This window comes from Pogona vitticeps, chromosome 1 (assembly GCF_051106095.1).
Source record: "Pogona vitticeps strain Pit_001003342236 chromosome 1, PviZW2.1, whole genome shotgun sequence".
Lineage (NCBI taxonomy): Eukaryota > Metazoa > Chordata > Lepidosauria > Squamata > Agamidae > Pogona > Pogona vitticeps.
This window is the reverse complement of record NC_135783.1, coordinates 186,419,809-186,436,018: the sequence shown is the minus strand read 5'-3', so window position 1 is coordinate 186,436,018 and position 16,210 is coordinate 186,419,809. Positions and strand designations below refer to the sequence as shown.

General features: G+C 40.7%; 1 protein-coding gene across 1 annotated transcript in view; it reads right to left on the bottom strand.

Annotated features, from left to right (window-relative positions):
* GTF3C3 (general transcription factor IIIC subunit 3) overlaps positions 1–7,256 on the bottom strand; it is a 34,472-nt gene extending 27,216 nt beyond the window's left edge. Inside the window, exons 1-2 of the mRNA XM_072979506.2 lie at positions 4,388–7,256; positions 947–1,052 (exon numbers count right to left, since the gene is read on the bottom strand). Of these exons, the coding sequence (XP_072835607.2) occupies positions 947–1,052; positions 4,388–4,489 (208 nt within the window). The 5' untranslated portion in view covers positions 4,490–7,256. The remainder of the gene's footprint in view (positions 1–946; positions 1,053–4,387) is intronic.
* Positions 7,257–16,210: the final 8,954 nt, after the last annotated feature.

Sequence of the window (16,210 nt, the reverse complement as noted above, 5' to 3'; positions counted from 1 at the left end):
TCAAGTGTTGGCTGGAAGGAAGGCCTTCCTAAAGAGCCAAGTCTTTAACTGACTCTTAAAAACACCCAGTGAGGGTGCCAGGGTGATTTCCGATGGCAAGGTGTTCCATGGTCGACGGGCCATTGCTGAAAAGGCCCGGTTTCTTCTTCTTTCTTTCCGGGACTCTCTCGGTGTTAGGCCCCTCAGCCGTCTTTCCTGGCTAAAACGAGTGACTCGGGTAGATCTAGGTGGGAGGAGACGTTCCGCCATGTATCGAGGTCCTAAACCGTTTAGGGCTTTATAAGTCAGCATTAACACTTTGAAGTGGATGCGGAAACGAATGGGAAGCCAATGCAAGGCGGCCAGGGTGGGAGAGATGTGCTGGCATTTTCTCGTCCCAGTGAGAAGTCTGGCCGCCCCATTTTGCACCATTTGAAGTTTCCACTACAGCCTCAAAGGTTGTTGAACAATCACATTTGTTGGAGAACCCTTGCTGCCAATGTGCTCCTCACAGGACCCAATGATGACGACAGGTCCTCGGCCCACAAGTCTTCTGACCCCTCACCACTGGCTCTGCTGGCTCAAACTGTGTGAGCTGCCACTTGACAGACTACTAAAACTTGAAAAAACCAAAAGAGCCAAACTGGAGAGGGCCAGAATTCCACTTTTGTTTTGAGAAATGAGGATCTGGGAGGATGAAAGGGGGAGGCAAAGGACTGCAACTTAGGAAAAAAGCAATCTGCAACTCATATAGGGACCATTTCCATGGGGGGGGGAGGGAGTTGGAGAAACATCTTCCTTGGTGGGAGACTTTTGGGGACCAGATCCCACCAAATAAAACAACAAAACTCATCCTAATGGACATTCTTAAGAGCAAGGAAAAAGTTGTTCAGTTTCCGTTTAAAGCATGGTAGCAAATAACTATTTTTTCCATAATCCCTTGGAATGAAACAGCTAAAGTGTGTACCTTCTGCCTCATTCTGACCCTGGTGTCCAGCAGATGAGCCTTGTCCAGAGGTAGAGGGGGCATCTGGATCTTCTGTGTTTTCCTCAGCAGTTACATTTTCTCCGTCCTGAAAAGATTAGAAAGCTATGATTAAAAGATGATTTTTAATGATTTTTATTGATTTACTGGTGATAATACAGAATGCAGTGCCAAAAACACTTTTCTGTCTAAGCTGAATAACTGACTCTTAGGTAGCAAAGTAAGTCTGGGTTCACAATTGTACAGTTTAATCAAGGACAGTTACTCCACTGCTTTCTTTAAACCATGAATAATATTACAACCCTTCATTGTGGCCTTTCTTCCTTCACTTTTTTCTAAACTAAAAACCCCAAATACGAAACTTCTTCTTAGAGGGGAGATGCTTCCTGCCCCTGATCTGTCTGGTTGCTGTTTTCTTTCTCCCAGTTTCTATAGCCCATTTCTGAAATTAGGACAAATAACATGACATGGCCCAGAACCAACAACAACCTTCATTCCATGTCCCTGAAGAGGAGGGGTTGTGCATCCCATAAAAGTGCATGCCAAATAAAACTTGTCAGTCTTTAAGATGCCACAAGGCTCTTGTTATTTCCAGTAACCAAAATAAAAAAATAATAATTTAAAAATCAGTAAATATATGCTATTGGAAGGCTGGAAGAATATACTTCAAATATGTGTGGACAATAGAGAACCAAAGCTTGCTGCCAAACCTAGAGAGACCTCTTTCCACCATTGGCTTAATCCTGCAAATTAATCAATTTAATAATGTTGAAACAGTATTAACGTAAGATATCAACAGACATCTTATCTATAAACTTTATGGTGCGTCAGCACTAGACATGTTATACAGGTGGGACTCAGAACCTCTGGCCTGCATGCCAAACCTGGCCTTTGAAGGCAGCCCATCTCAAGCAAGCCCTCCCATGCATGCCCTGCCCACTAAGAAAAGAGAAGTGGGGAAGCACATATGCTTTGTTTTATGGAGTAAAAGTAGGGGCAGAAGCCAGCTTAGGACTCAGCCATGGCCTTGAGAAGGAAACCTTGAAGTTCCAGCCATGTCCTCTTCAGTCTTTCCTCATCTTCCTCCATTGGTGGTAAGGAGAAGAAAGAGCTGTAGCCGTGTATAGGTACATATACAGCCCCTAACCACTATCAGCCTGACTGGGACTAAGGCCACATTATTGAGCTGAATCTCAGAGCAGCACCTTCTCTAAGCAGCAACTCAGTCCACTTGCCCACCACACACTGTTCCAATTAGGACACTAAAATGAAAATATGAAAGCAGGACATAACCAAGATTAGATTTTTATATGTGAAAGAATTGTGAGTTCAGTCCTGGAACTTTTTTTTAAAAGGCACATAGGTTAGACATACACGATGAGACATCAGCCTTGGCCAAGTGTAATTGAAACAATTACATTTGCCTTACATGCTGGAGATTTCCAGAAATGTGTCTTAGGATGTATGTGACTAGACTAGTAAAGAGTTTTCTTTCATCTCAAAGGTCTTTTGATCACAAAATACAGGTTTTGGCTCACACTAGTTTTTTTTAACAGATATTGGCCAGTATCCAACTGATCATCTACTGAATGTCAAGTCCTGACAGAGTAGTATCATAGGATCACAGTGCTTGTACAAGAATAACCTTCAGAAAGAAAACACACCCTCCATTTGCCATTAGTAACAGTTCCAAAAAGTGCATTGCCTCTTTATTATGTTGGCACCATTTTTCTATACACAAATTACATTGGCACAACTTTTCTATACAAGAACTAGTTTGCTGTTATTCTTCTTGTTACTGTGATTCTCTTAACAGATCAACCTTACCACCTGTATTTTTATCTATTTAAAAAAAATCAAAACATAGAGTTGCATATACAGAGGAAGACTAAAGGTTCATCCATTTCTGTTGAGAACAGACAAATCACTGTTCATCACCCATTTGTTGCAATTTATACAGAAAACAAACTCCATGAACTGTGTTTTGTTTACAATTTTTTTTATCCAGTTATTTCCACAGAAAAATCTCTCTGTCTGTGTACATGTGTGAGCGTACACATCAATTACTTTACTTATAGCTATACAGATAGAGGGACCATTATCTCCAATGTGATAATTCAAATTGAGTCACACAGATGGGGTGGTAAAGTGGATGGTGAGAAGTAGGTTATGAAATCACTCAGCATTCAGCTGAGTGCTATATTCCCCTTTTAACGTATACTTCTATCAGGTGAAGTGGGCTGTGAAAGCACTTAGTAACTGGGAGTGAAAAAGCTGGGGAATAATTATCCTAGAGTAGAAGAGTATGACATTGCCTATATGGGATGAACTGCAGTATGTTTTTGAGATTCATGCATGCAAGAAGTCTGTGTGTTATAACTCAGTTTAACAGTTTCTATTCTTTATCACTGGTTCTTAACCTTGAGTTACTCAGGAATTTTGGACTGCAACTCCCAGAAGCCTTCACCACCAGCTGTGCTGACTGGGGTTTCTGGGAGTTGCAGTTCAAAAGGATCCGAGTAACAAAGGTTAAGAACCACTGCTCTAGATCACTGGTTCTTAACCTTGGGTTACTCAGGAGTTTTGGACTGCAACTCCCAGAAGCCTTCACCACCAACTGTGCTGGCTGGGGTTTCTGGGAGTTGCAGTTCAAAAACATCCAAGTAACAAAGGTTAAGAACCACTGCTCTAGATGAACAGCGGCTCCTAACCATTATGTTCTTAGACTGCAACTCCCAGACATCCCAGCCAGCGCAGCTGATGGTAAAGGCTTCTGGGGGTTGCAGTCCATGAACTCACTGCTCTAAAAAATTCCTGCCTGTAGGATGTGTAGGTATACTTAGCCTCCAATTTTCACAGCTACAAAGTATGGGATTAAAAACAAAAATATGCTCATTTACCTGGGAATCAGTCCTGCCAAACTAGTTTGACAATGAGCATCGCATGCAGGAACACTGTGTCAACACGGTAAAGCTATAATGCACTTTGCAAACCTGTTGCTGTTGCCCATAGGAGGGAGGGCTTTCCTCCCGGGCACCAATTTCGGGCAAGCACTAGGATCCTACAATATTGTACTTCTCTGCCAGTGAGTAGACGGACCTAACGTGCGCGATCTGGAGATAATCCTTTGCACGCTAACTGTGGAGCAAAAGTTCTTCCTACAGAACTCAATGGAAACTGCTGTAGAGCCGATATGAGGAGGCTCGGGCCGGCACCAGCTCTGTATTTTTACGGGATAAAACAGGTCCTATTATTCTCCTTTTCTCCCGATTATTCACGTGGTAGTTCTTTCAGGACCTGAAAATGCAAGCGGAAAAGCAGTGAGGTTGCCTATGGACAATTCCGTCCGAGAAGGGGGACAGCATGAATATATACTGTATGGGGGAAATGCACCACCCAGAGACCCACGGAGGGTCTCCTTACCTTCCTCTCGCGGCTTTTGCGCTCTTCTCGACGCCGCTCGAACTCCTCGAATGAAATTTTCCCTTCCAAATAGTCGATCAGCTCAGGACTGAACCCCGACATTTTGCACCTGAGCCAGCGAACCGATACATAAGTATCTATCTAATATTGGAGCAAGAGGCGCATTCCGGTTAAAGCGGGGGACTTTAATTCGTGACGGACCAAGGGTGCTACACTTAGAAGTTTCCGACTGCACGGGAAAGGACAAAGCGCGGAACCACCATCGAACGTGTGCGCATGCGCCTCTGCCATGCTGTTGTCGATTTTAAATTGTTGGGAAGATGTGAAAACGTGATCCTAGAGACTCGTCGTCGGTTTTGCCCCCCCCCCCCCGGGCATTTGTTCTAAATAGATTCGTTTCTTTTAACAGTGGTCTTTCTGGTGTGTGTGGTCCTACTCTTTCTGGCCAGGGATGAAAGGGCAGTATGAGAAATAGGAGACAGATTGTATCTCAGGCCTCCACCCCTGTTGAGTGAGGGATTTTCTATATGCACATGTATGGCCTCCCTGACCCCTCTCTCAAATTACCTCTCTTCTCCGCCCAAAATGAGTATCCTTTGTCTTTAATCCAACCAAGATGTAACCAACGTGAAGGATATATCAGGGATCACCCCAGAGAAAAGGGCAAAAAAGATTTGCTTGAAGCAAATCCCATGGGACTTAACTTGCACTGGACAGTACAGTATTGTATATCCTGTTGGTTCAAGGAGCATGTGAGGAGTGCATGATTTTCCGTCACACCAGTAAATTTAAAGTTCTTCTTAAGATGTATGAGTATGCCAAATCAATAACTGATGATCTGGATCCCAGAGGGTCATTTTACTACTGCTCAGCTGTGGATGGCTTCGCTATTACATTCATTCTTATTAAAAATAACTTTCTAACCATTGGGAAAGACTTCAAAAGTGTGCTTTGATACTTACTGTTGATCTTCCAGTGGAGTGGTCTTAGCCTGTGTTTCAACAACTAATTTCCAGTATTTATATGAAAAGAGACACTTTAAAAAATAAACTCATCATGGTAAATAATGGGTTAACTTTTACTGAGTGTTTTCATTAAAATAATGTAATGCTGTAAAAGGAAGGAAAGAGACAGTCATATTACCACAAATTACTGATACCGATCTAGATAATGATGGTAAAAAGAAGCTAGTTCTATCTGCTTCCAGAAGCTTCATGTTTACAAATCTATGCAAGACTGATGAATGTGGTGACTTATATTTAATCCCAGTTGGTGGATCGGAAGACACTGATGTAGCTTGAGAGAAAAAAAATGGGTCAGGGGCATAAATATAAGTTACTAGGCCAGGTGAATTTCAAATTCATGCTATCCTTTGAAGATAACATGATTCAGTTAATATCAGAATCCTCCCTTTGGTTTGTTTTGTGGAGATTACCTCTGAAAGGCTCCGTTGATGATGTCTTTTTAAAAATATCTTAACAAATTCAGGTTTATTCAAATAGTGCAAACTATGTTTGCATGAGGTTATGACTAGTGCCTTTTGTTTGACCCTTACACTGGTAACTAGGGTTGCCACATGTCTTCTTCATAGTCTTTTATTTGATGGTATCCTCTGTTTGGAGGACTGTCCAGTACAAGCCTGATTGAAAGGTAAAGAGCCATCACGATCAGGGATGCTGAGGTTGACCATCCACAGGGAGCACCAAGGCAGCAGACTTGACAGATGCCAGTCACCTGGCCACAGTCTTCTACACTCATGTGCAATGCATTGTAATTCTGTCTGTCTTATAAAACAGTGGTCCCCAACCTTGGGCCTCCAGATGTTCTTGGACTTCAACTCCCATAAATCCTGGCCAGCAGAGGTGGTGGTGAAAAAGCTTCTGGGAGTTGTAGGTCCAAGAAGATCTGGAGGCCCAAGGTTGGGGACCACTGCTATAAAACTCATTACCGATTTTGGGCTCTGTATCTATAGAAGAGAAGACTCCTTCAAAAAAACCTTGATGTTGGGAAAGTGTGACGGCAAGAGGAGAAGGGGACGACCAAGGATGAGATGGCTGGACAGTGTCTGCGAAGCAGCCAACATGAATTTGACACAATTCCGGGAGGCAGTGGAAGATAGGAGGGCCTGGCGTGCTCTGGTCCATGGGGTCACGAAGAGTCGGACACAACTAAACGACTAAACGACGACGATCTATAGATCAGTGAACACTGTTTTATGCAATGGCTTCTTCGTTTTTGATGATACATTCCCTCTTTTTTAAATGTGTTAAGTGGCCATCCTACTAGTAATTTCTTACAGGCCAGATAGGGATTGTGTGTGTTTAATTGGAAGAATGGGGCTTATTTGCAAGCAAGCCTGAATAGGACTGAAGGCTTTGACACAAAAATATGTAAATTCATCCCAAAAGAATCTCTACAAATTGTTAGATTACACAGAAACTCTGATTGTTTCAATTAGCCATCTTGTTGTCATGCCTGAAGTCATAAACTTAAGTAAAAGTATATGTACTTTGTCCAGGCTTTGATGTTGAAATAGGTCACATATTTCAGTGATTATAATGTTATAAGGAATTGGACAATGAAATCAGCAGAATATTCTGTCTTGTTGATTGCTGCAGAAATGGCATGCAATTCTACACGTTGTGCTAGTACATCTGTGATCACTTAAACATCTCAAAGCTGTTTTTAAAGCAGGCACATTAATGAATACTATTTCACATAATTTCCAGTTGTACAATTTTATCGTAAATGTCATTGACACTCAGCCTTTTAAAAATAAGAAACCAGAACTGAGAATATAAGAAATAATTATGGGAAAGGTTATCTGTGTGTGTTTGTATGTTTGTTTTTAAATGCATTTAGGTAATAATGTTCTAAATCTTAGGTAAATTAAGACAATATTTATTTTACTCTCCCACAGAGAAAAGGATAAATATAATTTGAAGATCTCATTTATTTACACGTAAGCCAATACAAATAGAGAGCAAAATGTGAGCATTTGATTTCTGTATGCAGTATCTGACCTCTTAAGAAAAATAGTACTATGTCAAGTAATTATTTTGAAACACTTCCCTATGGAGGTTTCCAAATAGTCTGGTGAACAGCCACCTGTAAAACAAAACAGGGAAGCAGATTAAAGCTCCATATTGTAGCAGTGCTATTCTGTTCATCTGCCTTCCCCACTGCCTTCAGGATTCAGTGGTGTCCTTCCCCTGGGATTGGTGGTGCTTCTCCTTCCTGCAGCTCCCTCCATGCACCTAAAAAATCTATTTTCGCAGGCTAGAAAACTCTCTGAAGCAGATTTTTAGTACCAGAGGAGGAGGAAAAGAAGTCCTGATTCCATTGGCTTTGGATACAGATGTTTGCTATTGGCTCTTGGCCTGTGTCTGTCTGTCAAATTAGATCGTCAAATATTTTGAAGATTATCACATATTATTTTGCTTGATTACCCCACATATAACTGACTGGCAGATTGCAGCATGTGTACCTCCGGGACTTTTGCTGAAAACATTCCTACTAATTCAGGTTTCATACTTTGCCAACAATGGTAGTTTACTTCAATTCATCCTTTAGTACATCAGAGGGTCAGTGTAGATGACTATGGAACTATGTGTGACTATTTCTACTCTGTTTCCCTAACCCCAAAATAAGTCGCATTTAAGTGAAACCCTGCCCTCCACCATTGTGCAGCAACCAGAAGAAGATGACATGACTGTATTTGAATAAATGTAAATTGTTGTACATGAAAAAAATAAAACATCCCCAGAAAATAAGCCCTAATGCGTTTTTTGGAGCAAAAATTAATGTAAGACCCTGTCTTATTTTTGGGGAAACATGATATGCTCCTGAGGAGAAATAACTAAGGAGGTAAGGGATCATGCTCAATCTTATCTTAGACCTCATGTTTTCTAAGATAAGTAACAAAACAAAGAAAGAATAACAAAGGGACCAATTCTCATTTTTCAATGTATATTCTTAATCTTAAACAAGAGTTTGGCCAGACAGCCATTCAAATGTGAGAGTGGGGGGAATCTTCTATGAAGAAAATTAGAGGTCCTTCTGCTGTAGAACTAATTCTGGCATTATGGCAGATTTTGAGTGAAATCAACAACAGAATTCAGATTAGCTCTTAAGCCTCTCATGCATTTCAGAATAAAATTAAATCAGACTATGGTAGGTATTTGTACATACTGTATCTTGTATGTTTCTGTATTCTGTCATGAGAAGGCATGAAACTCGTGGCACAGTGGTTAAACCATTGTACTGCAGCCAAAACTGTGCTCACGACCTGGGGTTCAATCCCAGGTAGTTGGCTCAAGGTTGACTCAGCCTTCTATACTTCCGAGGTCAGTAAAATGAGTACCCAGCTTGCTGGGGGGGGCAATGTGTAGCCTGCATAATTAACTTGTAAACCGCCCAGACGGTGCTTTAAGCCCTATGGGGCGGTATATAAGCAGCACACTTTGTTTTCCTTTAATATAAGTATAGATATTTAATATATACCAGTTTAAATCAAGAACAAAGATATTACTCCTCAAACACTGTATCTAATTGCAATTCCATGGTGGGGGTGGAATAACACACTAGATTTCATTTCACTTATTTACACGAGTACAATAGAAACAGTGTAATCTTTGGAGGCAAATTACCATACGTTAAGGTGTTGCAGTAAACAGTATCTGTTGCATACTGAGTTGTGTGACTCACTGTGCAGCTGATGACTTTGGTGATTTCTTAACTTGAGGCAATTTGTCTCCAAAATTTGTACACCATTAGCATAACTATGAGAGAGCATTTTGGCCACTGTGTCCTGTAGTCCTTCAAACTATCCCTTTTCCCGAACTTAAAGGAACCATGTTGTGGCGGTAGGTGAGGCCAATTGGAGTAATAAAGCACAGATGTTTAGATCATGGATATTGTTGAGAGGATGTAGAACAGCCCCAGCTTTACGGGCAAACATGAGAACTGCTAAAAATGCTCATTGACCATGGTTCCCCTTGTCACAGGACACTGTGGTTAGTATGTCACTGCTGTGATCTGAGTTCCACTTCTTGCGGACACTGCATTTGGTACATTTGCAAAAGAGAACAGAGCAGTGTCACACTCCCATTTGCATGATTAGGAGCACAAAGAGTGAATTTACTGGAGAATTTAAATTGATTTCATTTAGTGTGATCAGTGTGCCATTCAGATTAATTTAAACTATTAATTTCAGATCAAACAAGGGAGAAGGTCAGTCCATAACTATCACAAAAATCTATATTAGTTTTTTTAAAAAGTATTTGCGAAAAAACAATTGAGTAGTTACAATCTTATTCTTCCTTTGCAAATCAGTTTATGATAGCCAGACCCCTGTGAGAAGCCATTTAAGTGTATCAAATATGTCAATTAGTGTATCACATAGATTTGGAAATTATCTGAATTGAAATGAGAAATTAAAAAAAGTTTAAGTGAAGAAGTTTAATGGTGTAGAAAAAGATGATCAATTCTATGATGCTCCAAGAAAGCAGAAAGGTTTTCATAAGGGTGAAGGTTCAGGAAGAGTATGTCACATATTTACCTTGATTTACATTCTTCATCCTCTGAGATGATGTGTAGGAGAGTTTTTATTTTCTTCATAATCTGCAAATGCAGAAACAGCAGGATCCAAATAGAAAGCAACTGGCTGCAGTTTATCATTGGTAAGAGAGAAAGCATCTGGAAACTTTCTGAGATTAAACTCTCTCCCAGAAAAATAAGCCTTCAGTGTTCTGAAAAACTGGACAAAAATGTACATTTCAGAACAAGCTAAGGAGGCATCTCCCAATCGTAAAGGTTGATAATAATATTGTGCACCACTCTGGCTCACAAGCTGAAGTTCATAGATTAGACCTGTTGCTGTAAAGAGTAAACACTAGGTCACAAAAGTACAAAATATGTGGCCCTCACAAATAAATGTGTGTATTTACACAAGCAGACAAGGGACATAAATAATAATATTAGAATCTCCCTTCTTCATAAATGTGTTTGTACAAAACCTTCAGCTTGCTCTACAATGCTTGCAAAAATTCATTCCAGACATTAATAAAAAATGGGGGGGGGGGAGAGTTCTATTACTTACCAAATTTGGCTGGCCAGGCATCGTTTGTCAGTATAACTCTCAGAACACAGTGTTAACTCTTTTAATATTATGAAGACAATTACAAAATTTATTTCAACTGGTTTCTAGTCCCCTACACCTCCAAATTACCCATTCTTTGGAATTCCTAGTTCACAGGCATAAAAATTTTGAAACTACTACAAAAGGGTCATTTCAAAAAAGGGAACTAGTGAACTATTTGACATGGCATATGTTTTGAGATCATTACAGTTTACTGCCCACTGTTTAGCACCTGATTGTAAGCATTGCTCAGAAGTGAATTGGGCGTAATAAAATATTAACTGACCAATCTTAAACATTTGTACCAATACGGCTAATGGCCATTTGGAGCCATTAGCGACTCGACCCTACAGAAGTGTAGATGAAGTGAAAAATGTGCTTACGTACAAGGGAATTTTAATCTTGGCTTGATGGTTATGCAGACAACCGAAAGGCAGGTGTAGTTCCCAAATTTCCCTTACCAGATCTCTGTTTCTAGGGTTATCCAGAGGTTTCCATGTCTCATCAGGCTTTAATGGAGTTTCTTGCCCAAACCCTCTTAAAATCACTGTTGTGCAGTGAACCAGGATCACCATCTTCCACATGATGGAGCAAAGACCAGGTTGACCAGGAGCCAGTGACAGACACGAGGTCTCTCTACTTGAAGGATCAGAATAAGTTGTAATCAGTTACACAAACATCATTGTGAATCCCTATAACTTTTTTTCAAAGAGAAATAAATAAAGAGTTCCGTTTTGTATGTATATCAAACAACTTGCTTCTGAAAGAAAATAGGAAGAGATTTGCAATTCCAAAGATGTATCTACAGTATTTTATGATTTTAAAAAAATAGCTTACCTGTGTAATGTTGGCTCGGTCTTCTTTCTCCTTAGCTGCTTGATAATCTACAGTGAAATGGATCACTCCACTTATAGCTCTAGAGAAATGTGAACAATCCATGACTGACAGTGACGTTAGCAGGTGGAGTTTCAAAGGGTCGTAATAAAGCAATTTCTGTCCTAAACAACCTTTTATTCACACTGAAGGTTTTTTTTTTCAGCCATGGGTCTCTGGACAACACAGTACTTATTCAAGTACTTGTTATGTCAAGCACATAATTGAGTAAAAATCTTGTATGTAATAATGAGGAGAGCTTAAAATAATTTTGGTTGTTTGTTTTTTTAATGCTCTGGAGAAAGGTAACAAGTCTCACAAAATGCCACCTGAAATGACAGAACATGGTTCAGCAAACTCAGGTCAGCTAGTTAATATTCAGTGATTTCAAATGAAAAAAGTTAAGCTCTCACTGATGGCCAGGGCTATGCTTCCCACCCCTCCATAACAGTTAGCATCCCATAGTTATTTTCCATTTGCACCGTAAAATTCAAGAACATTCACTGGGTGAAACAAAACTACTGAGATAACTTGTTATTGGAACAAGGAATTATTTAACTGCTGATAGCATCTACTTCTAAGAGCAAGAGTTTCCCTTCCACATCTGCAGATTAACTTCCTTTGTTTTGTGATTAGTTGTTTTTGTTGGGGGTTTTTTTTGTGTGTGATTGGAGCGAAACACAGACTTCATCTGCTACTCTGATTTGTCAGACACAAAGATCTGCCGGAATAACGGTAACATGATTTTGGCTTGAATGGCAGGTTAGCGCTTACAAATAATTTGGTCGTAAGAATTTAGCATTCCTTTCTTTGCTAGGCACTCCGTGATTACCTCTGTAAGTTATCTGCCAGTTGACTGTTCAACCAGTAGATGCAGAGTTGAATAAACTCAGTAGCCAGAAGTTACAGGCTTAACCTAAGCTGTCATCTTCATTATTATTATTATTATTTATTGTATTTATACCCCGCCTATCTAGTCATTTCAACCACTCTAGGCGGCTTACAACATAAAACATAACAAGTTCAAGAAAAATTTATAACAATTAATTTATTAAATGATTTTGCAATGGGAAAAATACAAAATAAACCAAATAGAGAGAGAAAAGGAAAGAGGACAGGAATTAACTGGAAGGGAAGGCCTGCCTATACATCCATGTTTTTAGTTGGTTCTTAAAAGTACCCAGCGAGGGTGCAGGGCGAATCTCTGGAGGTAGGTTATTCCAGAGGCGAGGAGCCACCACCGAGAAGGCCCGGTTTCTAGTTCTTTCCTTCCGGGCCTCCCTCGGCGTCAGGCTCCTCAGCCTCACCTCCTGGCTCCCGCGGGTGACACGGGTAGAGCTAGTTGGGAGTAAGCGTTCCGCCAAGTATCGAGGTCCTAAATGGTTTAGGGCTTTATATGTAAGCATTAACACTTTGAAGTCAATGCGGAAACGGATGGGCAGCCAATGCAATGTGGCCAGAGTAGGAGAGATATGTTGATATTTTCTCATTCCAGTAAGGAGTCTGGCTGCCGCACTCTGCACCACTTGAAGTTTCCGCATCAGCTTCAAAGGAAGCCCCATGTAGAGCGCGTTACAGTAGTCTAATCTAGAAATTACAGGCGCATGTACTAAGGTAGTGAGCGCCCCCGTGTCTAGGTAAGGTCGCAGCCGGGCAATCCGCCAAAGGTGGAAAAGGCGGTGCGGACTACCAACGCCACTTGCGCTTCCATGATGAGCATCGGGTCCAGGTGTACCCCCAGGCTGTGGACCCCATCTTCGCAGCCAGGGCCACCCCCCCAAACATGAGGGATTTTCCCAAGCCACCATCCACAGGGTCACCCACCCCCAGAACTTTCGTTACCAATGTTACTTCCGTTACTTATGTTACCAATGCAAGGGCTTGTTCAAAACAGACAGAACTAAGCCATTTTTATGGGGGGAAATAAGTAATTTCTTAGCTATATTTACAAGTTGTCTATCCCACACCACATCACTTGCCTCTACACATGAGATACCACAAGCAAAAAAGGAGAACAGCTTGCAGGGTTGCCCTTCCAGTGTGCCCTTTCCCTCTATTGGATTTTGTTCCAGGTATTTCATTTATGGTGGCTGGCAGTCGACAAGGAAAAGGGTGGATATTGATTTTTTAGTTTAAAATTTTGTCATGAGCTTATTTAGTAATTATATTCATTAAATAATCCACTGAAGATACAATATACAGTATGTGTCTTTTCTTTATATGACTTTTTGAGGGAAAGGTTCGGCTAGCACACTGGTTCTCAACCTTGGGTTACTCAGGAGTTTTGGACTGCAACTCCCAGAAGCCTTCACCACCAACTGTGCTGGCTGGGGTTTCTGGGAGTTGCAGTTCAAAAGCATCCGAGTAACAAAGGTTAAGAACCACTGGGCTAGCATACGACAATTTCCCCTCGGATTAAATTGCTAATTGCTGACAGTGGTGCAGGGTTAGGTTTAACCTCAGGGCAGCGTGGGCCCTGTAGAGCCTGGGGTCTGCATACAACCCCTCAGGGCAGAGTTTGGAATCTCTCTCTCTCTCTCTCTCTCTCTCTCTCTCTCTCACACACACACACACACACACACAACACACACACACACACACACACACACACACACACACACACACACACACACCCCTCTTTTAAAAGGAACTCATTGTACTAGAAATTATTTTGGACAACCATTTCAGTGTTATCATTACTGTGTTGACCCATATGCAAGAATTATTCCACTATGCTGTATGTACATTTCCATTGTCATTGGAAACATATAGAGAAATACTCTTCCGTTCTCTGTATCACAATTGAGCATTGGATCTTGAAAATATTTAGACCAATTGAAAAGACAAAATGATACTTCTTTTGGAATTTCAGATTGATAAGACAATGGTATCAAACTTGGGATATTCCTGTCCAAAGGTGTTTAACAGTAACTGGTAATATTTGAAAGTAGAAAATAAATATTTATTTCCTCTTTTTCCTGTAACTAGTTTCTTTCAAGCTCTGTTCCAGCTGGCATCTCAATCCTGCAACCACGTTGACCCAAATCTGTAGCTTGGGTGGTGAGGCCTAAGTTATCCGGTTACCCTGCTTCTCTTCCACTCAGCCTTGCGCTGCTTAATTTCCTTGGCATAATAAAATAACTTTGCAGACAAATCATTATAAGACTTTCTGTAGTTTTGTCCAGCTCATAGAATTAAGTATCTGTTAAAATGGAATAGTTGCATCATGTTTTTTTTGTGGGTACCACTAGCTTTCTTTCTAGAAGCATTCATACACTTTCTCCTTCACAGGTGGCAATTTTGCCTTCTTATCTCACACCCCAAGACTGAAAGGGGGCCTATCCCCATCCCTTCTCTCCCTCCCTCCCTGTCAGTGAACCACGATGCTCCAATGCTTACTTTGGAGCAAAGATGCTCAGGTAGGCCAGGGCCCTAGAAAAAAGACCCAAGTCACTCCCTACTGGCAACTGTAACTCTACTGTAAGTACTGTAACACTACCGTAAGAAATTAACATGTGAGTACCAAAACATTTGCAAGTGCAACAATTTTCTGAGAGAACAGCTGGATTTTTTTGACAGAACTGCAAGGGTGCCAATATTTTTGGCCATGACTGTACTGTATATACATATGTATTTAAATTCACGTGTAGGGAAGTATTAACCTCTACCTTCTCTTATTGGAGGTTTGCTTCGCTTTCTTTTGATATTAGTAGCAGCTGTTCACCCTATTTAGGTGACCAAAGTTCGTATATAATTTTTATTTAATTATTTGGAAGCTTCAAATGTGATTATGTAAATTATTTATCAGACACTTTACCATGGAAAAGTAACATAGCAATAAAAGTGATAACAATGGTAGTCGTTACTGAATTAGAGATACATGAACAACTGAATTAGAGATACATGAACAACTCATACCTTGGACTAAGAACTATCCAGATCAAATTGTTCAAGGTTTAAACAAGACATACCCCTCCAGTGCAATAAGCCACACATATTAAATATAGAACACGTTAATTGCAGTTGATTAAAACCAGAATTACATGCTTCACTGAAGAATGCTAATTTATCAAATGCTTCTAGCCATACCTCTGGAGTGGTACTTATACTGCATTTACGTGCAGAATGCTGTTTCATGGAAGAGATGTGCCAAATTAATTTGAATGGATAGTAATTTTCTGTATGAGGAAATGGTAGAATTTGTGGTGTTTTTTTTTTTTTTTTGCTTTAGTCAACCAACAGTGCTGAGCACCCTTTTCTAAAGACAGTTCATGAGGTAAAAAATCGTGATTCTGCATGTCCAGTGCAATGGTGAAAACAAAAATAGCATTGTAACTCTCTGTGTTCCCTTTGCTCCTTCTGTGTCACTTGCCGTGCTGTTTTTTTTTCTTTTGAATTGCCTTGGAGCAACCGATTGTCCTTGGAGAAAGAACAGCTTGCTTACCTGTAACGGCGGGTCTTCTAGTGGCCACCTGTGAACTTGGACAGAACATTTCAGAATTATCTGAAGCTGTGCTAATGTGCTTCGGTTGGAGCCCCACCCACTCATCCCTCTTCCCTTCAAAAGCCCTCAAGTTCCTAATCTGCCCTGGATAATAGCAAAACAGAGAGATGAAAGAGGGAGGTGTGAGAGACATGTGAATTCAGAGGGGACAACTCCATCGATAACAGTTACAGGTAAGTGACCTGTTTGTGCTTATGGTCCCCGTGAATGCACACTGAGATAATAGCAATCTCACCTGATGGAAGAGGGAACGCAGGTCTCTGTAGTAACAAGGACATGACAGCTTGGCCCCAATGCACATCCTGCT